Genomic DNA, 23,479 nt, shown 5'->3' on the forward strand with positions numbered 1-23,479 from the left:
AACCAGCAAACTTTTAGTTCACAGGCTGGTGCTCAATCCACTGATCCACACCAGCCAGGGCCTTTCTCTCTCTCTCTCTCTCTCTCTCTCTCTCTCTCTCTCTCTCTCTCTCTCTCTCTTCCTCTCTCTCTCTCTCTCTTTAACAGTTATACATGTTCAGTAATCATAAACAGCTGAACTATATAGAAAAGCCCCCAAACAAGTATAACTATTATTATGTCTAATATGATTAGCAGACAGGTAAAGACAAAATGGATTCTGAATTCAGTATCAATCTATAGGTTTACAGGCCTTGTCAATGTCTCCACATTGCCTTGACAATGTCAGACAATGTCAATGTCCACCTCTGACTTCAGCCGTTTTTTATCCTCAAGGGGTTTTTGATCTCCACAGACAGGGTAGGTATCTATTCACAGTTTGGTGCCTGATGAGATCCCTTCTGATGAGGTTGGAGAGTGTCTTTCATTTCATGTCTTTTCCAATACACAAAATCTCCAGGTGGCAGTCAAATGATGTTTAAAGTCTTTGTTTCCTTGGGGCTGGCTGCATTCGCCTGGCGTGAAGTGGGGAGCCAGCGGGGCACAACGGGCGCTTGCTTGTACCTTGCACTGGGTCTGGGTCTGCAATGTCATCCTGGGTGTGCTTCTTCAGGATTTTGCCAATTATGCCAAGTAAATGTCGATGTAAGAGATGCCCACCCCTGTAGAAACTTTTTATAAGAGTTCATTTGACCTAAACAGACTATATATGCCAGGGGGCAAGATCTCAAACGCTCCCAGTTCTATTTCTTCAAAGTCTTAGCTTCTTTGGCTCTTAGCCTTTCCATATACATTTCAGAGTCAGTTTCTCAAGTTCCACACACACAGACACACACACCCCTGTTGAAATTTGGATGGAAACTATAGATTAATTTTGAGAGAATTGATACCTTTGTGAATATGGACTCTGTGCATTTAGGTATTCTTTGTTGATTTTCAATAAAGTTTCATGAGATTTTCCTCAAAGATATGACAGATCTTTGTTTGTTTTATGCCTAGTAACCTCGTATTTTGTTTTAGTAGTTGCTTTTGAAACCTGGTTAATACCCTTCTTCTGAAAATGGATCCCATTGTCTTCTCTTTCACTGGAATCTGACTTAAAGAGGGTTTATTTTTAATTTTGAAATTAAAAATTATGCACATAGATATGTATGTACACATACATATGTATATACATATGTGCATATACAAACATGTTTGTATATCTATGTGCAATACAAACATGTTTTTTTCCCTAAACACTGGGCATCATCCCGTCACATCAGGAGGCACCTGATGTCAGTTTATCACACTATTGGGATAATTTTATTCCACTTACGGTTAGTTCACTTTGACAATATGGCTAAAGTGTTGTCTGTCAGATTTATCCACTATAAAGTCACCACTTAATCCTTTGTCATTTATAAAGAATCTTTAGCGAGAAACTGAGACTTGCATTCAAACTTCCATCAACTGATTTTATTGTTTTTATTGTGGTAACATATACATAGCATAAAATTTAACATTTTAACTATTTTAAGTGTACAATCCAGTGGCATTCAGTACATTCACATTGTCATGCAACCATCACCATTATGTGATGCGGACTCTGGCCAGCGCTGTCCACGGTCTTGTGGATGCGACGAACAAATTCACATGGACTGCAGAAGCCTGGTGGAGAAAAGGGACGGCATGGCCACTCTCTGAGTGAGAGAGCGCTCCGACCCTTGCCTGGACAGGCTTTTATTGCTTTCTGGGAGCATTACATCAAGGAAGGTCCTCATGCATCACTGTCAGGCAGTAATGATCAAACAATAGATAACATTCAAAGAACTCTGAGGGCTTATTCTGACTCAGAGTCAGTTAGCTAAAGGGCCATAAAACTTTGGGAAACAAACTCATTTCATGCTTGGACCCTTATGAGAAAATTGAGGACATTCTTAGCAAAGCAGGTTTCACAGGATTTTATGCATTCTTTCTTAGGCCTCATTGCCCCAGGGAACCTGCCCTTTCCAGCACAGGGCCACACCCACCTCCAGCATTGTTTCAGGATTAAGTCAGGGAAGGGAAGTAAGGCAGCCAAGAGATTAGAAGACTTCTTGAAAACAGAATGAGGACTCAGGCTCTGCCAAAGCTGAGGGGCGAGGGTCCATCACCCCCATTTTCTATAGCTTCCCAAGTCCTTCCCTGAGGACCCCTTTGCAACCATGCCTGTCCTAGGTCGTCCCTCCATTGAGGAATCTTACCTCTTATTGGCTAACCAGTCATCCACACAGGGCCAAGCACAATGAAATAAAAGGGGATAGAGGCGGCACCCCTGCCAGGAAAATAAGTTTTGTCTCTTTAGTGGCTTATGGTCCCAAGGTCTCTTTACTCAGCCTTAGCCATGGCGGGAGGTTACAGCTTCTGAAACCAGACAGGGCAGCTCCCAAGAATTATCCATCTCAGAACTTCCCCCCAGCTTTCTCAAGATATGAGGACATATAACATTATTAAGTTTAAGATGTATAGCTCATTGATTTGATACTTTTATATATTGCAAAATTATCACCACCATAGATTTAGCTAACATCTCCATCATACTGTCAACTAATTTTTAACATGCACTGATAATTCTCGCCTGAACCTAATACTTCTATGCTGGTTGCAAATGGTTATTAGCTGGCATTCTGCTGTAAGGAAGTTTCCCTTTTAGGGAAAAAGTTTTCCCACGTACGTGTTTTTATGTAGGCATTTTTCATCAGCATGGATGCTCATGGATTCTTATTTTATCCAGTGTATTGTCCTGTTCTTTTTGACGCACAGTTGTCCCCAATTTTTCCGGTGGGATCTGTCCAACACACATACACACCATTCAGTTTGGTTCCTGCGTTCTTTTGACATGCCTTATCATTTTGTGAGCATTTTCTTTTCTTTCTTTCTTTTTTTTTTAGCTTAACAAGATGTTTCAGAATCTCCTTTTATTTTTCTGGCCCTCGCCTGGGATCAGACAATTCTCCAAGGAGCCTGGGTCCTGCTTTTAGAGAGGAATAGGATTTAGAAACCAACATCTGGGCAATAAAGAATTTTAGGGAAAATGCTCTGGGCTGTGGCCATGCCTTCGGTGCATTCTGGCCACCAGATAGCAGCGCTTCTCAGAAAAACGCAAAAGACCTAGAACCTGGGTTGGGCTGGGCTGGCCAAGCTTCCTCATAGAGGTGTCTCTACTCCTCTTTCCAAAAATGGGGAACACAAGCCCCCCATCTTACCACCAGTCTGGTAACACCCCTATCCTCACCCAGACTCTCCCTACCAGTACACGCCTCACCCCACCCTCACTGATTTCTTCGTATCATTTTTTCTGAAGTCTTCTAAGGGAGGTTAGCTCTGAAGCAGAGGGCACGAGGGGATGGATATGAGGCTTCAGGGAGGTCCGCATCTCTCATGGCCAGCCTACCCCACTACTGCCAGCACAAACCGGAAACACAGCTGTGGGTAACAAGCATGGAGGGGCCCCTCCCCCAGTGTGTCCCCACTCCTAAGACACAGTCTCCTAGCTAGCTGTCCCTCAGGGGCCTCAGACCACAGCCGGCTCCCTCTTTCTGGGTCTGGTAGTCAGGGAACCCAGAGAGGAGGGTTTGTACAGGGGAAGGCCACCCAGGTGAGCTTGGAACCTGAGCTCTGAGTTCCTATCTGCTTCTCTCTGCTGGCTGTCTCTACCCCACCCACCATGTTGATCAGGTCAGAGGAAGTTGGTGGGGGTGGGTAATCTCTTCCCTCCATTTATTTATTTTTTAGACTATTAAAAAAACACACGAAACAACAAACCCATCAATGGGGTATTTTAGCAACTCAAATTTATGGTTCAATTACCTTAGAAGCACACATTCACAAGTGAGTGCACACTTCTACCCCTAGGAATTGAGTGCCATTACTTCTCGGATTTCCTCTTCCCTCCTGAAGGAGTTTTACGCAGGCCTGGTGGAGTAGGCCATCAGCAAGTGGTGACCCTGCCATTCCTTCCCCACCCTCTCCCACCAGGCCTGGTGCAGTGGCCTCCTGACCCTTGACGCCCATCCTGACTCTGACTTCCCGGCAGAGATAGCCAGATCACGCACCTGCTTCAGCCCCCTATTATGGTGTTTCTCAACCACAGAGCAAAATCCAGCCTCTCAGTGGGCCCTTTCACGCTCCTCCCCAGCCCGCTAAACTGCCACTCGTCCCTCTCACCCACCCCCATCAGAGACTCCAGCAACTCTGTGTTCTGGGTTTCCCCCTCAAGCCCATCCAGGCCCTTTCTACACCTCTATTGGCACAGCTGCCTCTACCTAAACTGACCTCCCCTGCCACCTTCCATAGTGTTGGGCAGCAGCTCCTAAAATTCCCCGGCTCCTAATGATGCCTCCTCCCGTTTTCACTTCGAATGAGCTCCCTGCCTTCTCTGATTAAATTCTCCCCACCCTTCAATCAAGACTTTCTCTTGGCCTCCCCCATTGAGTTGGAACAGCTCTGAGCTCCCTCGATGGGCTACCAGGGCAGGGCCAGCAAAGGGTGGACACATGGAGTGGGAGTAGATAGGGATGAGAAATATGACTGGCCGGGCTGCCAGCCCACACTTCTCAAACTTTAATGTAAATACAAATCACTTGGGGAGATAGCGAAAACCCAGGTTCTGACTCAGTAGGCTGGGGTGGGGCTGAGAGCTTGCATTTCTAATGAGCTCCAGGTGGTACCCACGCTGCTGCACGGGGAGGCCAATTTGAGCAGCAAAGGCCTAGCTGACTGGATTGGCTGGGGAAGGGGGACAGGTGGGAGCCCAGGTGTGAGTGGTCACCATCCAGGGTATAAGACAGCAGGCGGTGGCCGCTCAGCGTTACCAGTGGGGGTGTTTGCAGGCGTCATGGCGCTGAGCTGTGGCCTCTTCATCTGCTTTCTGCTCTGGGGAGGCATGGAGCTGTGCTACCCCCAACTCCTCTGGCAGGATGGAGACTCCCGCCTTGCGGTGAAGTGTCTGGAGGCCCAGCTTGTAGTCACTGTCAGCAAAGACCTTTTTGGCACTGGGAAGCTCATCAAGCCTGCAGACCTCACGCTGGGCCCTGAGGGCTGTAAGCCCCTGGTCTCTATGGACACCGATGATGTAGTCAGGTTTGAGGTTGGGCTACATGAGTGTGGCAACAGCCTGCAGGTGAGGTTTGGGCCCCCTTGGCAGCTCTGGCTTTGGTGGGAGGACACGAGAGAGGCAGTCTGCAGTGGGGAGTGTGGATGCAAGGTGGGACGAGGGCAGCTCCCTTTCCCTTGTGGGGTGGGGGTGGGGTGGAACAGCTGAGGCCTGAGGCTGGGCGTTGGTGATGTGAGGATGGGCTGGGGGAAGCTCCTGCCTCTAATTGCCCAGATTAGGTAGGTGGGGGATGGAGTTCCGAGGGGCAGTGCATTTTGGGGCAGACTGGGGAGAGGGGGCTTAATGTGGCAGGTGTGTGGGGGAGGAGAGCTGAGTAGTTCACACCAGACCGCTTCCCTCAAGTGTGTGTGTGGTGGTGGGTGGGAGGCAGATACAGTAAGTTCTCAACATCATGAATAGGTCTAGTGACTTCCAGCAAAGTGATGTACAATGAGACCAATTTTACCACAGGCTAATTGATTTAAACAGAGCATCTCATCAACATTATAACGAAACTGCTGTACTCAGACTAGGAGGGGCCTTCCAGCAAGGCATGGCTGGCCTGGGCACAGATCCCTAGCTAGTCCATGATCTCTGGAACCATCTTGCTGCTGCTTCATGGAGAACCTGTCTTCCCCTCCATCGTGGGGCCCCCACTTCTCCCCGCCCAGCTCTGGACTCAAATCTGGAGCCCTCCACCCCGAGCTCTGCTTTTAGGTGTGGTTCCCAGAGTTTGCCTTGAGGCCTCCTGGCCCTTTGTATCTTTGGGGAGAGGGCCCAGAGGCCAGAAGGCTACAGTAGTTATTTAAGGAATTTTTCTAGCTTAGTAACTCCCAAACCCTGTGCATTAGAGTCAGCTGTTAAGACTAAACTGGAGCTTTAAAAACTCCTGATTCCCATATCCTATACTAAATCAGAACGGAAGTGGAAGCCAGTCATCAGTACCTTTAAGATCCCAGAAGACTCCAACTAGCCTGGCAAGTGCAGAGTTTTCCGTGATTGGTTTCCCGGTCTTGCCTGACAAGGATCACCGGGGGCCAGGGCTTCTCGGGAATCACACCTGTGCAGTCCCCCAGGACGATGCTGGGTTTAATGCCCTGTTGTCCTGGCATTCTTCTGAACATTTTCATTTTGCAGTGGGCCCCACACGTTATGCAGCTGGTCCATCTGGGACACTCGTTAATAGAAAGCTAGGACTTTGCCTGGACGACTGAGGGGTTAGGGTGGGCCAGGCAGCCATTTGGGTGCCAGGTGATCTCCGGACAAATTGATTGGGAGGTGCAAATTTCCCCAGTAACACCTGCGTGTGCTCTTCTGCCTCCGGCAACCACTGAACCAATTCGGCTTTCTGTGAAATGGGCTGGAGAACAGGTCAGAAGTGGGAGAGCACCATAAGTGTTAACTGCTGTGGCAATGAATTCAAGTTTCTGGGACTTTATGGCTCCACCCTGGGGGTTCTTTTGGCCCAGGCCTCCTGTGAAAAAGGAAACCAGGTATATATTGGGGAGGGTGTGGCAGCCTGAGCAGGGGAACACATGCCCAAGCCTCTGGTACCTGCTCGGTGCCCAACAGGGAGCTAAGCCAGACCCCAGCAATGCCATCAACACTTCAGGGGCAAAAGACCTGAGGTGTGAGGGTGGAACTGTCCAGGCTCTCCCATGGGTCAGCAGCAGAGCAGGCTTCCAATCCAGGGCCTGTGTCCTCTCCAACTCCTGCTGGCTGCCCTCCTGCTCCCTTGTATAGGTTGGGCCCACCTCTGGCCGGTGAAGCTGGTGGGGTTGACCCTCCTCTTTCCTTCAGGTGACCAAGGACTCCCTGGTGTACAGCACCTTTCTGCTCCACAACCCTCGCCCTGTTGGAAACCTGTCCATCCTGAGGACTAACCGCGTGAAGGTGCCCATCGAGTGCCACTTTCCCAGGTCAGTGTGGGAGGAGCCAGTCTCTGTCCTCTGCCCCTGGTGCTGAGGCCGCTCAGCAGTCACATCAGCCTCACGGAAGCATCTGGCAGCATGGCTGCGAGAAGGTGGGAGTGTATGGGGCTGTGGTCACTTCCCTCAGCCCTGGGTGGAGTTGGGGGTCTGCCGAGCCTCTGAAATGCATCCAGGCCACAGCTGCCCCTTGGTGAAAGGGGCAGGGCTGCCCAGCCCAGGACCCCTTGGAGTTCAGAACACTTTTTCAATAGTGTAGGGGGAGGTTCCAAGCTCTGACCAACATAACCTGCTGTTTCCCCGTGGTTTAACCCCGTACACGTGTGTGGGTTGGGGGAAGCCCCTCCAGCCCTGAGCACTAAGCACTGCCTGTGAGCTCCGGCATTGAGGTGTGAGGAGCAGGCTTCTAACACAATGTGGGGCTGAGTGCAGAGTACGCAGGCCTTTATCCCTGCCCTCCCCACCGGGAGAAGGTAGGGGAGGATGGTGCTGACACCCCATGGGGGCACAGGGATGAGCCATGAGTCTGGAGAGGAGTGGAGGGGTTCCCAGAACAAGATCCTGGATGGGGGCCTTGGGACAGATGGGGTAGAGTCACTCATACACACACCCAGGGAAGGGCAGCGTGTCACTAGGAGGGACTGAAGCCAGGGTCCTGGAGCCTACAGCTTAATAAAGGGAGGAGGACAGGTGGGTTATAAAGGCCCAGAGATGTAGTGATGGTGTTCAGGCTCACTATGTAGCAGGCGCCCCTCCCTAAGCACCAAGCAGAATGGTGAGAACTGACTTTCAATCCGGAAGGTCCTCTGGTAGCTGGTGGGGGAGACAGGTGGGACTTGGTGGGACCAGCTGGGAGACAGGGATGAGATAAGGCCTGACCCGTGGCAGCTGACTTGAGGGGTCTAAGGAGAGCTGGAGGAACTGGGTGCCTGACAATGCTTGGTGGGGGGGGGGGACGGGGACACCCAGGGCAGGACGCTGAGCCTGCCCTATTGGCCAGAGAGAATGAAGCCTTCCTGGGATCATAGCTGTCTGTCACGTCAAAACCGCTCTGCTTGGGACTGACCTAAGAATGTTGGCTCACCGGGCCTGATGGCTGCGGACGGTGTGGGTGGCCTGATACTTTATTCTAGCTCCAGTGGCTGAGGTCTCCTTCTTGGAGTAGCCTCCTTTGTGAGACCCCATGGGGTCAGCAGGGCAGGTGTCTGAAAACACCTGCTTCCCGGACTTCCTGCCCCAGTACAGGCCTAGAGTATCTCGCCGGCTTCTCAAGAACGAGAGGCCTGACTGCATTTATCTCGGAAGGACTCCTTCACTGGGCCTGGCCTCAAGAACCCTGAGTGGTACATAGAGGGACTGCGGCCTCAGACCCCAAACCTGAGCCTCCAGGGGGAACCTTAACAAGTGGCAGGTGTGGGTCTAGAAAGCAAAGCAAGCTGAGACATGTCTTCATTCTGTAGCTCAGCGGCCCTCATGGCTGGAGGGCCCACTCACAGGCATCCAGAGCGGGAGGTGAAGGGATAGGCTCAGACTTCGTGTGTCTGTTCAGCTGCTCTGACTAGCTGCCTGGCTGGGTCACAGCTAAAGGCTTCGCAATGAGGTAGAAGTGAAACCCCCTTCGATGTGGGGCCAGATGGGGTGAGTCCCACAACAGGTGTGGGTGGCTCCTGTTCTCTTCCCAGGCAAGGCAACGTTAGCAGCCAAGCCATCCTGCCCACCTGGGTGCCCTTCAGGACCACGGTGTTTTCGGAGGAGAAGCTGGTTTTCTCCTTGTACCTGATGGAGGGTAAGCAAAGAGGGCTGGCAGGAGGCGCTGGCAGGGAGAGCTTTGCCAGGGAGTGTCTCTCACACCTGCCTGTGTGCCCTTCAGAGAACTGGATCTCTAAGAAGAGGTCCCCCACCTTCCAGCTGGGAGATATAGCTCACCTCCAGGCCGAAGTTCACACTGGCAGCCACGTGCCCCTGCGTCTGTTCGTGGACCACTGTGTGGCTACACCGACGCCGAATCGGAGTGCCTCACCTTACCACACCATCGTGGACTTCCATGGGTGAGGGTTGGGCTCCCTTTCTGGGGAACCCTCATAACAGCATGGCCTGTGCCGCTTTCCTCAGCCTTCAACCTCGTTCTTCATTCATTCTCTTCAAAGCTGTCTCGTGGATGGCCTCTTCGAGGCTTCGTCTGCTTTCAAAGCACCCAGACCAGGGCCGGAGACTCTCCAGTTCACAGTGGACATGTTCCACTTCGCTAACGACTCCAGAAACACGGTAACACCTTTCAATACCCTGACCTTTAGGGGTCAGGCTGATCAGGCTTACTCTGCTGCTCTAGCTCACTAGCTGTGCCCTCAAGTAGTAACTTGATAGCTCTGCCCCCATCCTAGTAACTCCACAACTTGCCAAGTAGACAAGGCCACGGGCTGTAGAGGGATCTTTAAGGAGAAGGCGCGGTGACACAACCCCTTGGATAGGTAGAAAACCCATGAAGGATAGAGAATCGGAGTCAGTGGTCCTAGAAATAGAACAAACTAGGAGAATAAGAACCCAGGTGACTTCGCTGACAGTTCAAATGAGATGAGAGCCAACAACCATGGCATTTGGTGCCCAGGTCACTGATCTTGTTCTTGCCAAGGTCAGCAGGGCCAGAACCCAGATGATGGTGGGTTGAGTAAAGGAGTTGACAAAAGCAAGCGTCGGCCTCTCTGGAGGCTTCCTAGAAGGGCAGGGAAAGCGGCATGAACTTCTCATACAGGGATAGCATCCTGAACCTGATGAGTGGCTTTTGAAACCCGAATACTGGGCCCCACCTCCAGGGTCTGGCTCAGGAGGTCTGGATTGGAGCCCAGGATCCGCATTCCTAAGGAGTCTCCAGCGGCTGTTGCTGCTGCCCTGGGGGCCGTCCCTTCAGAATGAGGAAGCTAGAAAGCCCACAGGAAACTAAGGGGATGGAGGGGCGGGAGCTAAGATGTGGACTGCCTCTGATGCCTGAGGTATAGACAGGTGGGGCAGGAAGCACAGGTAGGACTGGCTTCTAGCTAGAAAGTGCTGGTAGAATCTTACAAATAAAAATCATGTAGCTTTTAAACAAGCTTCCTGGGAATAGGATCCAGGGGTGTGAAGTTCAAATACCTGGCCAGGAGGCAGAAGTGATTAAAGCAGGGGCTCTTGACTCTGGCTGTATAGTAATCACCTGGAAAGCTCATAAAACACTTGTTCTTGTGTATAATCCCATGTATTTTCACTTAATTGGGGTGGGGCCTGGCAGCGCCTTTTTCCATCTTATGAAAATCTTCAAACATTAAGCTGAAAGAACTTCATAGCAAACACCTATGTTCTTACCATCTAGGGTCTGCCATTAATATTTTACTGCATCATCCATCCACCAGACTATCTTGTTTTACTTAAATGCATCAGAAGCCATTTAAGCTCCCAGGTGACTCTAATAAGCAGCCAGGTTTGCAAACCACTGAAGCAGAGGCTCAGAAGCTGGGAATGTGCCTTTGTAGACAAGTACACTGATGCTCCCTCACCTCGCCCAGCAGTTCTGTTCTGCGAACAGAAGTGGCTTGTATGGACTGGTAGACAGCAGGAGGAGCAGGAATCAAAGCTGCCAGGGAGACGTCCTGACGTTTCTGGTGACGGGTCCTGGGTTGAAAGGAGCTGGGGATAAAGGAGAACGGACTCTGAGAAAGGGTCCTGGTTCCCCCTCACTGGTGACTTTGTAGGTCATAGGCTAAAGGACACTTTTGGAGATAGGGAGTTGATGTTGACTTTAGAGGTGGTCCAGTGGGGAGGATGGGCATGAGGTTTTACACAGGCGGCGGCCATCAGTGTGGGTAGAACCTGTGCTGGTATCTGCACCTCCAGGGGCTGAGAGGGAACTAAGAGGCCAGAGGACAGTGCTGACCGGTGGAAGGTAGCCTGAGCTCTGGGGAAAATTCTCCCTCCAAGGCGGGCTCAGTGGCCTGGCTGACTGTGACCATGGCACAAGGGAGAAGGAGCCTCGTATTCGAGAGCTAATGGGGAACCACCCTAGGGTCTTAGGCCCCAGTTCGCATCAGAAAAATGTGCTGAGGAGAATCTGAGGGTAAGAGCAGTTGCATTCCTGGGATAGGGACTCTCAAGGACCTGGAAGCCTTCTCTGGTGGGGCAGAGAGAAGTGCATCCTGGCTTATTCCCGTTTCTGGAATGGTTTGCCTGCCTGTGTGTACTTGGCCACTAGGTGGTGGCCAAGGTTTGTGGCTCTGCAGAAGGCTTCAGAGAGGTGATGGAATTTCCCTGCCCTTGCAGGGTTGGCAGGGGACTGTTGATAGGCCACCTAGAGTACGAAAGGGGACCTGTGGCTGAGGATGCCTCTGTCAAGAGGACCAGACCTAACTGGGGCCCTGGCTTTGTCCAAATCCCACCTACCCCAGGTGGTTTCAGGGATATTGGCCCCTTTGGGCTTGATTCCTGGCCCTGAGATTCTGACCTAATGGGTGTGGGTCGGGCCCGCTAAGTGATTGGACAAGTCTGGGAAACACTGGGGCAATAAATATGACAGGTTCCAATTTATTTGTTTGATGGGTTCCAATTTAAAATCCAATTTGCTACTTGCTCTGAAATTTTAGACAAGTTAATCCGACCTTCTGTGGCCACGTCTCTAACACGAGGCTCTTCCCCCACCCCCAAGTGTTAAGGGCTGTATAAGAACTGACTCATTAAAGTCTCTCACACAGCTTAGAACTCCACCCAGTAATAGCTGCTTTTACTTCCAGGTATATATCACCTGCCATCTGAAGGTCACTTCGGCTGACCATGTCCCAGACCAACTCAACAAAGCCTGTTCCTTCAGCAAGTCCACCAACAGGTGAGATGAGATTGCACGTGACCTAAGAGGCCACCCCCACGTCTATTCTGCAGTGTGAAAATTGTCAGCAAACTGCTTCCTGCAGACAGCACAGCCCTCTAACCCTCTGGTCTTCCCCCCTCAGCTGGGTCCCGGTAGAGGGCACGGCCGAGGTCTGCCAGTGCTGTAACAAGGGTAGCTGTGGCATTCCAGCCCGTTCCAGGAGACTAGTGGGGCAGTGGCCCGAGCCCGCTTTCCGCAGTCACAAGCACGGTAGGTCTTGGGTTGGTTACAGGGCTATTGCTCTCCCTGCGGTCTAGGATACCTGCTGTCACTTCAGGGTGACATTCTTCTCCTTTGTCCCCCCACTTAAGGCTGCTCACCCCTGGGGGATGCAGTGTTGAGCTTTCTCACTTAAAATTTAGTTCAGCCCACTGAGGCAGAGGAAAACCCCTAACCCAATTCCTGGTGAGGGACTAAGTGAACCTTGGATATCTTATCTTTCAGTGACAGAAGAAGCAGATGTCACAGTGGGGCCACTGATCTTCCTGGGAAAGGCTGTTGACCGTGGTGTGGAGGGATCATCCTCTCCTCTCACCTCTGTGATGCTGGGGTTAGGCCTGGCAGTGCTGGTGTCCCTGACTCTGGCCACCGCTGTCCTGGGACTGGCCAGGTGGCGTCGGGCTGCTTTCCACCCTGTGATGTGACCTGTGTGTGCTTCCTAATAAAATAAGTAGCCTTTGGGGTGTAGTGCTGTGACTACAGATGTGTGCCAATTGGGAGTGGTTGTGGGGGGGAGGGGCCAGACTGTAAAGAGCATCATGGAGTCAAATAGCACAATCTAAGTGCTGTTGTGCCTCTCGTGTGAGTCTGCCTGTCTACACAGCGGACAGGCCAGGCTGGTTTACGAAGGCTTCTCTGCCCCTCGCACCTTCATTTCACTCTCCCCACATAGGTTGCCTTCCTCCCTCGGCCCCGGGCAGTGCCCAGCGAGGGTACGTGCCCAGGGAGCTTGTGGCCCCTCTCCAGGGCGAGGAATCAGGATCGGGCTTCCTCTGCTGAGCACTGTGCTGCCCCTCAGAGTGGGCTGGGCCTCAGCTGGCTCCAACCTCACCCCAGACCCGACTCACCCTCCTCACTGGGTGAAGGTCACCTTCACTGCAGAATCCTAGCTTTGCTAGTTACCTACTATGAGTCCTGGGGTCCTTGGGGGCAGAACAAGCTGGCAGCCGCTGGGCGGCGTGGTTAAGCATAAACTGGTTGGAGCCAATAAATGCTGCATCTTATGGCTCTGTTTCTGTGGCCTTGGGTCTGATTGAGGTCAGGGGCTCAGGTGTGTTAACGTGGGCACAGAAGCCGATGTCTAAAGTACATTCAGAGCAGGGTCTTGTGATTCTAGGTCTGAAGTACAGGAAGGCCCTCGACCTGGGTCCTTGCCCCTCTAAGCGTGGTCTGAACACCATTGGCAGCACCTAGGAACTTGTGGGAAGGGCAGAGCTTTAGGTCCCATCCCAGACTTACAAATCTGCACCCTAACAAAATCCCCAGGTGACTCAGGTATGTGTTGAAATGCACAGGGTCAGGGGATTTGCATCAGGAAAGAATCACATCCCCCAAGTAGGTTATAGTGTGCTGTGTGAGGGAGTGAAAGACTAGGGGTAGGAGGGGTGGGCTTCCTGGAGTCAGTGATCCTGGAGCAAATCCTCAAATAACTAGCAAAATCGGGAAGGTGGGTATGGAGGGAGGAGAGAACTGAGAACCCGTGCCCTGGAGGAATGGAGGGTCTCGATGTCCAGTAAGGATGGGGGAGTGGAGAGGGTGGAGGGCTGGTGAAAAGAAGCCACTAAAGCACAGGTGGCAAACACAAGGCCTGCTGGCCGAATCTGGCCCTGCACCTTGTTTCTACCCAGTGGCAGCGCCGAGCTCCTTGCCCCTACATAAGGAGTAATTACATTGATACAGTCCTAAAATTACACTTGGCCCTTTGAAGGCAACCGTGAGGTTAATGTGGCCCCTGGTGAAAATTAGTTTGACACCCTATACTAAAGGTTCGAGTGCCATAGATGGATCATCCCTGTTAGGAAAATCAACCTGAGCAGCGAAGAATATGGCCTGGAGGCTGAGAGAAAGCCTGTCTCCCTGCCACTGTGGGCTTGGCAGGTCACTGAACTGTAGGATGGGAATGTCTGGAGGTTGGGTTGGTAGAGCACATGGTGGGGCCCTGGTTCCTGCAGCAGGACTCTTGGGGCCAGGTGCCTTGTCTCACAGCCACCCAGCCTACCCCTGCCTGAGCCTGTTTCCTCCTGCTTAGCAACATCCTGTTGCAGATGAGGAAGTTCTCCCCTGTGGGGTGGCTGTGAGGATTAATGTGATACTTGGTGTCCAGCATGCATTCAGTCCAAGCTGTTCTATTAGCAAAGGCCACTCTGAGTATCCTGGGGACATTGTTGCCCAAACACCCATCTGTTACTTGCCCTCATGTTCCCGGATGTTGCAACACCCTGGGAACTCATCTCACTCAACGTCTGCTGTCCTTAGCAGAAAGGGGAAGTGGCTGTGACTGGTGTGGAGAGGAACTATGACCAGCAATTGACCCTGAAAATTTGCCCCAGCCAGTTCCAGATGGGCTCAGCTCAGCCCGAAGCTGGTCCAAGAGAGGCAGCCTCCGGCAGTAAGGTCAGAGGATCCCGCCTTCCCCCTCAAGGTGGAGCTTGGTTGGGAAAGGGAGGGAGGTGGCAGAGGGCTGACGTTTCTAGCTTTCCCGTGCTTACAGCCTGTTCCCCTGGTGCTCAGGGTAGCTTCCTGTTACATCCTGTGACACTCGGAATCAACACTTTTAGTGTGGGTTTAAAACTGCCTTTGCAGCCAGGAAAAAGGAGATGAGGTATGTTGGAAGGATAACGGGGAAAAAAGTAAAATCATGATTATACAAATACAAAATGAAACTGTCAAAGTTCCTAACTCATTCATTGAGGGGAAACTAAGATGTAAAAAACTGGTTCAAAGGAAAGTACCAATAACTGATTCACATAAAAGCAATCAGGAGTGCAGAAGTGAATTTGATGGGTTCACAAAAGGCTTCTTCCATGGCAGAAACCAATTGCACCTCTAAGGGCAAGGTTTTTTGCGACTGTTTGCATTACTATTGGTTTTTCAACAATTTACAGAATTGCAAAATACCTTAGACAAAGACTAGGAAAGGTCAAACTCTTTAAAAAATTTTTTTTTTTTTTTAGCCCTGGCCGGTGTGGCTCAGTGGATTGAGCACCGGCCTGGGAACCAAAGGGTTGCTGGTTTGATTACCAGCCACAGCACATGCCTGGGTTGTGGGCCACGTCCCCAGTGGGGGTGGTGTGAGAGTCCACCACACATTGATGTTTCTCTCCCTCTCATTCTCTCTCCTTTTTCCTCTGTCTAAATTAAATAAAATCTTAAAAAAAATTTTTTTTTAATCCTCACCTGAGGACAGTTTTTCATTGCTTTTAGAGAGAGGGGAAGGGAAAGAGTAAGGGAGAGAAAAACATCGATTGGTTGCCTTCCAGACCTGCCCAGACCTGCCCAGACGGGACCGCAACCTGGATGTGTGCCCTGACCAGGAACTGAAGCCACAAACTTTCGGTTATGGGAGGACATTCCAACCAGCCGACCCACGTGGGCCATCGTGAGGCCCAAACTCTATGGAATCAGATACCATGAAAGGGCGCTGGAGAACACTCAGTAGTCCTTTTGCCCATTTCGAAGTCTTTCACAATTTTTCTTCACAGGTGTTAGATTTATTGGGTATTTTTAGTGATGGATTCTTTTCTTTAAAATATATTTTATTGATTATGCTATTATAGTTGTCCTATTTTTCTCCCCTTTATTCCCCTCTGCCCTGTACCTGTCCTTCCACCCACATTCCCAGACCTTAGTTCAGGTCCATGGGTCGTATATACAAGTTCCTTGGTTTCTCTATTTCCTATAATATTCTTAACCTCTTCCTGTCTATTTGTACCAACCATTTATGCTTCTTATTCTCTGTACCTTTTCCCCCATTCTCTCCCCACCCCTCCCCGCTGATAACCCTCCATGTGATCTCCATTTCTGTGGTTCTGTTCCTGTTGTAGTTGTTTGCTTAGTTTGTGTTTGTTTTTATTTTTATTTTTTTAGGTTCAGTTGTTGATAGTTGTGAGGTTTCTGTCATTTTACTGTTCATATTTTTGATCATCTTCTTTTTCTTAGATAAGTCCCTTTAAAATTTCATATAATAAAGTCTTGGTCATGATGAACTCCTTTGACTTGACCTTATCTGGGAAGCACTGTATCAGCTCTCCCATTCTAAATGACAGCTTTGCTGGATAGAGCAATCTTGGATGGAGGTCCTTGCCTTTCATGACTTTGAATATGTGGGGGAGGGGTCAGAGAGGGAAGAACGCTACTTGCTCAGCTCTGCTGGCTTTCAGTCACTTCCCCCGCTACCCACAAGCAAATTGGGCCCTTCTGGGGCTGATTCCAGGGTGGGTGGGTTTGTGTACATTCTAGGACCCCGTGGGTCTCTCCAATGATCTCTCCTGTGAGACTGGGGGTTTCTCCTGCTGCCACAACCCCCACAGATTTTTACTGCCAGAGGTTTTGGGGCTTTATTTCCCCACACTGGAACCCTGGGTTGTGTGGTCTGTCTCACTCCCCAGTTGTTCCTCCCGGTTATGTGCACACAAACGCGGGATCGCCCAGCCACTGCCTCACTTGCCTGGTCTTCCAGTGGCTGCCTTGCCCTGCATCCTCTCCGCCCAGGCTGCCCGTCTCCACCCCTCCTACCGGTCTGGATGAATGTTTCTTCTTTAACTACTTAATTGTCAGATTTCCATACAGTTTGATTTTCTGGCAGTTCTGGTTGTTTTTTATTTTTAAATTTGTTGTTTTCCTTCTTTTGGTTGTGTGAGGAGGTAGAGTGTGTCTACCTATGCCTCCATCTTGGCCAGAAGTCCTTTAGTGATGGATTCTAAGCAGCTCCTAGGGGATAATGGAACTTTTCAGAGGAAGGTTGGATACCACCAGAACGATAAAAACTGTGTCTCCCAAGGGGCCTCTCACCCTCAGCCTTTAGGCTAAGAAGCCTGGCTTGTCCGTACACTATAAATGATCCTTTCTCTTGAGCAAATTGAGATCCCAAACCAAGGTGTTAGAGTATTAATTTGTAACTAGAACACTCTCTGGGGGTGGGGGTTACAGGTCAAATGTGATTGTTTAGTGTAAAAATGAACTTCTCAGATGAATTCACTGAGTGCACATTATTTCGGATTTATGGCAAGGGAACCAGCAAGGAAGAGCCTGTTCAAAACATGTTCCATGGGGCCAGGACTTACATAAGATGATGCTTTTAGGGGGCACAGCTTCACTCTTCAGTACTGCAAAGCCATTGCACTTTTGTTGGCTGTGTAGGTCACACTTGGGTCCTGGGCAGTCACTATCACCTGGAGATGCCAGGTGCTACTCAACAGAAATAATGAGCAAAGCAGCTGTGACTTTTAAAAAAAAATTTTTTTAAATTATTTTTAGAAGGGAAGGGAGGGGGAAAGAGAATTGAGAAATATGTGAGAGAGATACACGCCTCTCGAATGACCCCAGCTGGAGACCTGGCCTGAAACCCAGGCAAGTGGCTTGACTGGGAATTGAACTAACGATCCTTTGGTTCACTAACCAGCACTCCATCCACTGAGCTACACCAGTCAGGGCAGCAGCTATGATTTCTAATCAGACACTCCCTCCAGAGTGTGGGATGGAGGGCAATTAGCTGAGGCACTGAGCAATAAAATTCTGCCTTTCCAAGCAAAGCATCAGAAAGTGCTGGGACAGTGGCACTGGGTCTTAGTGTCTGGCCTTTTCCCAAGTTTACTTTGATCTGTTCTTTCTCCAGGAGGAGCTGGGAGCTGGTTCGAGGACTAGAGTCTTTGAAAGCAGTAAGCCCTGACACCTGGAGTGAAGTTTAAGGACTTTTTTTTAATTCTAAGTTTCTCTGGCCACCAACACTCCCCAGGCCACGGCCAACAGCCACATTCCTTCTTGGGCTGCGTCATTCATTCTCAGTTGCTTGGGAAGGTCTAAGGGCTACACAAGCCAGCCTTCAAGATTAAAAAAAAAAGAAGAAGAAAAGAAAAAAGCTGCCTCTCCAGGCAGATGATTTTGGACAAAGAGCCCCTGCCAGGAAGGCTTCAGTTCCCACTTACCCCTTGGCTTCATGCCTTTGTGCAAGGCAAACCTAACCCGTTGTGTGTGAGTGCATTCTCACATTTTCCTAACAGAAAAAAAACAGCATGAGTACATAGTAAACAAAATAAAAATCCTCTGCTCATCCCCTGCCTTCTTGGAGCATTTTAGGTTTACTCCGAGCAACTTTCTACACTGAAACCTGTGAGTGCATTAAAAACAAACAACACTCTGCCCCCCACCTCCCACACACAAACAGGGGCAGGTGCCACTTTACCCTCTGCTCTGAAAGTTCCTTTTTTCACCTTTCTGATCTTTTTTACTTAACAATAGAACTGTGAGTCTTCCTCAGTCTTTCTACCTAGCATTCCAGGGTTATTTCACCAGCCCCCTTCTGCTGGACAGGTGTTTCTGATCCTTTGCTATGTATATTGGTTTAAAGTTCAGTTTGCAGGTGGCCAATTCTGTTTCCCTCATTTACAGCTTCCTCATTCTCTGCCGCCTAAAAACTAAAAGGCTACGCTCCCTGTATTCCCTCTTGCTGCTGCCCTATTTTGCTTCTTTTCATGATCAGAACTCTTTATTTTTCCCCCCAAATATAGTCTTTCTTTTCAGGTTATAAAAATGGAAACTATTCACTGGGACACACTCAAACGATACAGGAAAAGTACAGAGAAAGTGAAAATCACCTGCTACCCCACTCCTTGGGTGTTGCCATGTTGGCTGGTGTCCTTCCAGGCACATGCAGCCATTGGCAACCTCATGTAAGTGGCATCGTTACACAGAAGGGGGTGTATCCTCTGCTGCCCCTCACTCCCTGCCCCACAATCTGCGGACACAAAGACTGTTTTTGGAAGAGCTGTCTACATTCCTAGACTGCATTCCTGACCTCCATGACCCCAGATAAATCTGCTTCAGCTCCTACCCATCCATGGAAACGCTCTGTGGTTACCCATGGCCTCCATATGGGAAAGTCAGAACTTTCTTGAAGTCAGATGGCAGACTGAAGGATGAAAGAGCCCAGAACTGGAAGGCAGGAGCCCCTGTCCCAGAGATAGGCTGCCCTCCCAGGGGACCAGCCTACTGGGCCTCTCAGGAGTATCTGTCACCACTGAACACCGCCTCCATGGGTTCTCTGCCATCATGCTCTCCCAGCATCCCCCGGGTCTGGCTTCCTCCCCAGACACTTCTTCCTCTCACCTGTCCTTTAAAGGCTAGTGTTCCTTAGTCCTGGACTCACCTTTTCTCATCATCTGTGGTCTTTCTAGGTCTTCTTAATGTGATTACTAGTGACTCCCAAATACCTGCCTCCATCCCAGATCACTCCAGAGCCTCACACCTTGTAGTTCTCCCCTCTCCCCCCACTCACACTCAGCTTGTTGACTGCTCCCCTTTTCTGGTGTTCTCTCCTTCATGCAACCCAGTCTTTCTGCTTCTGTGGAGCTTCTCTACCTCAGCCTCTCCCCTGGACCCCACATTATCCCCAACCTTGGCAGTCCCAACAAGCCTCCCCCAGACCTCCATCTCCTGTCCTTTCCAGAGCCCTGGTTCCAGAACCTTTCCAGTCTCCTCTCCACTGTTATTGAGTTGGAGTCTCTAGGTGTGTATGCTGTGAAGTTTTTGGCCAGTAACTGTTACTTTAGTGTTTCACTAAGGGAAAAGGAAGCACTTAAGAATATATCTTTTTTAAAAGTTCTCACCCAAGGATATGTTGTTACTGATATGAGAGAAAGAGAGAGAGAGAGAGAGAGACATCAGTGTGAGAGAGAAATATTGGTCAGTTGCCTCCTGTACATACCCCAGTTGGGGATTGAACTGCAACCTAAGTATGTGCCCTAGCTGGGAATCGAACCTGCAGTCTTTTGTTGTATGGGTCAATGCTCCAACCAGCTGAGCCATCCGGCCAGGGCAAGAGAATATCTTTTGAATGTTGAAAGACTTTTCTAATATTTCAGACCATGTCATCTGCACTGCTCCCCCAATGGAGCCAGTCATATGGGGGTGCTCAAATGTGGAGTTGATACCATTTCAATTGAAAGACGAGCTCTGCCAGTTGCCAACTGTGTGACCTTACACACATTGCTTAAGCTCTGTGCCTCAAAAGTCTTCTTTCCAATGGACATGACAATAGCACCTACCTCACTGAGAGGATTCAGGGACGTGATGCATGTTAAGTGCTTGGCACATACTAGGTACTTTAGAAATGTTGCAGATGGTTATAGCTGAGAAAAGTGAGACTGGGGGGAAGGGAAATGTTTCCATCCCAAGCCATAGCCATGGTAGTCATCTACTATACATCACAGGTAAATTGCTACCCTTTATTTCTTGATGGAGGTCTGGCTCTGAAAGTAATTGAGAGAATCTGACTTTGGTGCCCTCCCCCAACCCAGACTCAAGGGCTGTGTCCTCTAAGTCGGCTCCTGGGTGGTAGAATCCTGGCTTAGGGTCCCAGAGACTTGGCCTGCAGGCGCTCCTCCTCCTTCACTAATTTTGGGTGGGCTACTCACCCTTTCTGGGCCTTAGCTTCCTCTTCTATAAAATGAAGTTTTGAAGCTGAATGATGGAAGAGGTCTCTTCCTCCATCCCCAGTAGTCCAAATCTTCCTCAAATCCCTGATACAGTAGGAGTGGTGTTAGATTATGTACAAATAGTTAGCTAGAGTCCAAGATTCAGAGACTCTGTACCCCTGAACATGTATGCAAAATGTCTGTATGTAATGTGTGTGCACATGTGTGAAAACTGACACTGAGCATTTTTCTGGGAATGGCCTTCGTCAGCTTTGAAAAGCAGGTCTGAGATCCTAGATTAGTCACCAGCCTTGTTTAGGCCTCATTGCCTTCAGTCTGGACTACAGCAATGATCTCCAAACTGATCTCCCCACTTCTTTCTCTTTCCCTCCGATCTATCCTCCACCCACCACACAGTGTATCCTTCTATAAAATGCAATGCTGACTTGGTCATTCCCCTGCTTACATCCTTCCATCGGCTCCAGTTGCCTAAATTCCTCGCATGGCATTTAAAGTCCATCATAATCTCACCTAGCCTTCTCCCCATACTCATATCCGGCCACACCCTAATCCATTTTCTCTGACCTCAACCCCTTCATGTCCCCTCTGCCCTGGCCTCAGGAACATTTTGCTGCTTCCTGAATGCATCAGGCACTTTCACATCTCTCTTCCTTTGCACGGGCTGTCCTGGATTCCATCAGGCAAACTGCTGTGTGGGCTCGAAAAATCCAATTTAGGTGTCACCCGTCTGTGATGTCTTCCTGACGCACTCCCAAAATTAGGTGTACCCTTCTATGCTCACACTTCTTTTTCATAACATTCATCCCACTATATTGAAATTGTGTGTTTAAGTGTCTGTATCCCTGATGGATAAGAAGTTCTTCCAGGAGAGAGACCAAGTTTCCAGTTGACTTGTTGATCCCCAGTACCCAGCACAGGGCCTGGTAACATGTATGTACCAGTAAAAACTATGTAAAAAAAAACAAACCAGAAAAAACAAAACTATGGCCCTGGCTAGTGTGGTTCAGTGGATTGAGCGCCAGCCTGAGAACCAAAGGGTCGTTGATTCAATTCCCAGTTGATTCAATGCCCATGCCTGGGTTGCAGGCCAGGTCTCTGGCTGGGGGCAATTAAGAGGCAACTAATCGATGTTTCTCTCCCTCTCTTTCTCCCTCCCTCCCTCCCCTTCTCTCTAAATAAATAAATAAATAAATAAATAAATAAATAAATAAAATATCTTTAAAAAAAACCCTGTAAAATAGTTCTGGCCGGGTAGCACAGCTCATTAGAGTGTTGTCCCCATGCACCAGGGCTGTGGGTTTAATCCCTAGTCAGAGCACATATGAGAATCAACCAATGAATGCATAAATAACAAATTGATGTTTCTCTCTCCCTTCTTCTCTTTCTAAAAAGATCAATAAACAAAATTTAAAACTATGTAAGATAATCAGTAAATTAGTGAAGGAGTAACTTTATGAGTGATTTATGAGTGAAGAGGCTGAGGAGGAAGAGTAGATACACCTGAACAGGTTCCCCCAGGCCCCGCCCCAACCCCCACCCCGCCCCGCCCCGACTGAACTACATTTCCCAGAAGGCCCCGCGTCCCGGGCAGGCGCGCCGGAGCGCTAGGAAGCTGCGACGCGGAGTTTCACTCTGGCTGTCTTCTCTTCAGAGTCCGAGACGCGGCCGAAGTCGTGCCCAGGCCGAGCCAGAACTGCAGCCCGAGGGCGGCGGTGCCCTCATTCTGACCCCTCGCTCTCCTCAGCTCGGTGAGAGGGGGACGTCAGGCCACCTGCTGGTCGCCAGAGCTAGGGTCCTGGGGCGCGGGAGAGACCTGGCTGAGCTGGGACCGGAAGGGGGCGGGTGTGGAAGTGAAGGAGGGCTGGGCTGGGCCGGGCTGGAGAGGAGTCCGGGAATGAAGTCCGGAGGGGGACTGGGAGGACTGGTCTCGAGACTGGAGGTCTCGGAGGTGAGAGTTGGCGCTGGGAACTCAGACTGGGTGCTGAGTGGGAGACTGAACGCCGGCGTGGAAGCCAAAGCACTAGCAGGTGGAGGGCGCCGACCCTGGTAATTTGGGTGGGTCGTGGGTGGGGAGTGGACCGCTCTCCACGGGGCTGGGAAGAAGCGGTGGTGATATTGCCACCGGGCTGCCCGTTACGGTGCGGGTTCTGCTATCTGCCTCCAGCGGAATGACTCACGGGAGCGGGTGCTGTAATTTAGGGGGCTTTACCTCCTAACTCTGGTTCTCAGTCCCAAGAGGGGTCCGCCTCCCGGAAGCTCCTGTTTCCGAGGACCCTGCGTTGCTTTTGCGGGGCGTGTAATGTATGCTGAAGAGGATTGAGAAGACTTTGTCTGGAGTTACCTTTTCATCCCGCCTTTCTCAGCCAGCTCGCTACTGGCTCCACTTCCCTAAGTGCCGGTAGCAGTGGAAATAGTGTGTGCATAGACGCTTGGACCCTTCGCAAACTCAAAATATTTCTGCATGCCATCCCAGCTCCTCTCAAGTTTTAGAAGGTGGACTTCCTGGTAGCCAAAATCAGGCTCTAACTTAAACCATCAGAGTAAATATAACTAGGCCCCTTGTTCATTGCTGTGTGATTTGGGCCAAGCTTTTACTCTTTCTGGTGTGTTGATTTCCTGGATGCCTACACTGCAGATTGGTTTATAAAGTTCTTTTGGGCTTTTGTATGAAAGGGAAGGTCTTGGGCTTTTTTGTTTGTTTGTTTTTTTTTTTTTTACAATCCCCTTGATTATTTGAGTGGGCAGAGGAAGACTCCCTTAGGGTTTGCTCTGTCTAGGGTGTTGGAAAATAAATCAGGTGGTTTCCAGTCCCCACTCACAGCACACGGACCCAACGTCTGTGCGTTCATTTCCACTAA

General features: G+C 50.0%; 2 protein-coding genes across 7 annotated transcripts in view; both read left to right on the forward strand.

Annotated features, from left to right (window-relative positions):
• The first annotated feature begins 4,896 nt into the window (after positions 1-4,896).
• Positions 4,897-12,614, forward strand: ZP3 (zona pellucida glycoprotein 3). The gene is made up of 8 exons (XM_024571670.2): positions 4,897-5,181; positions 6,955-7,073; positions 8,765-8,868; positions 8,953-9,130; positions 9,230-9,347; positions 11,837-11,928; positions 12,053-12,180; positions 12,415-12,614. Exons 1-8 carry the CDS (start codon positions 4,897-4,899, stop codon positions 12,612-12,614), a joined length of 1,224 nt encoding a protein of 407 aa, XP_024427438.2.
• Positions 12,615-22,214: 9,600 nt separating this feature from the next.
• Positions 22,215-23,479, forward strand: part of DTX2 (deltex E3 ubiquitin ligase 2) — a 33,465-nt gene continuing 32,200 nt past the window's right edge. For 3 of the 6 annotated variants that reach the window (XM_024571605.3, XM_053930286.1, XM_053930276.1), the window contains exon 1: positions 22,215-22,369. The gene's annotated coding sequence lies outside the window, so the exon portion shown is untranslated. Of the gene's footprint in view, positions 22,370-22,467; positions 22,668-23,479 lie in introns of those variants that run through there. The other 3 variants (XM_053930268.1, XM_053930272.2, XM_053930279.2) reach the window with 3 other exon arrangements.

This window comes from Desmodus rotundus, chromosome 1, assembly GCF_022682495.2.
Source record: "Desmodus rotundus isolate HL8 chromosome 1, HLdesRot8A.1, whole genome shotgun sequence".
Taxonomy (NCBI): domain Eukaryota; kingdom Metazoa; phylum Chordata; class Mammalia; order Chiroptera; family Phyllostomidae; genus Desmodus; species Desmodus rotundus.

Excerpts from the sequence above, each read along its gene's own strand:
- ZP3 (XM_024571670.2), top strand. The coding sequence starts at position 4,897 with ATGGCGCTGAGCTGTGGCCTCTTCATCTGCTTTCTGCTCTGGGGAGGC. Across the intron at positions 5,182-6,954 it reads AGTGTGGCAACAGCCTGCAG|GTGACCAAGGACTCCCTGGT; the intron begins GTGAGGTTTGGG and ends TCTTTCCTTCAG. Across the intron at positions 7,074-8,764 it reads ATCGAGTGCCACTTTCCCAG|GCAAGGCAACGTTAGCAGCC; the intron begins GTCAGTGTGGGA and ends TTCTCTTCCCAG.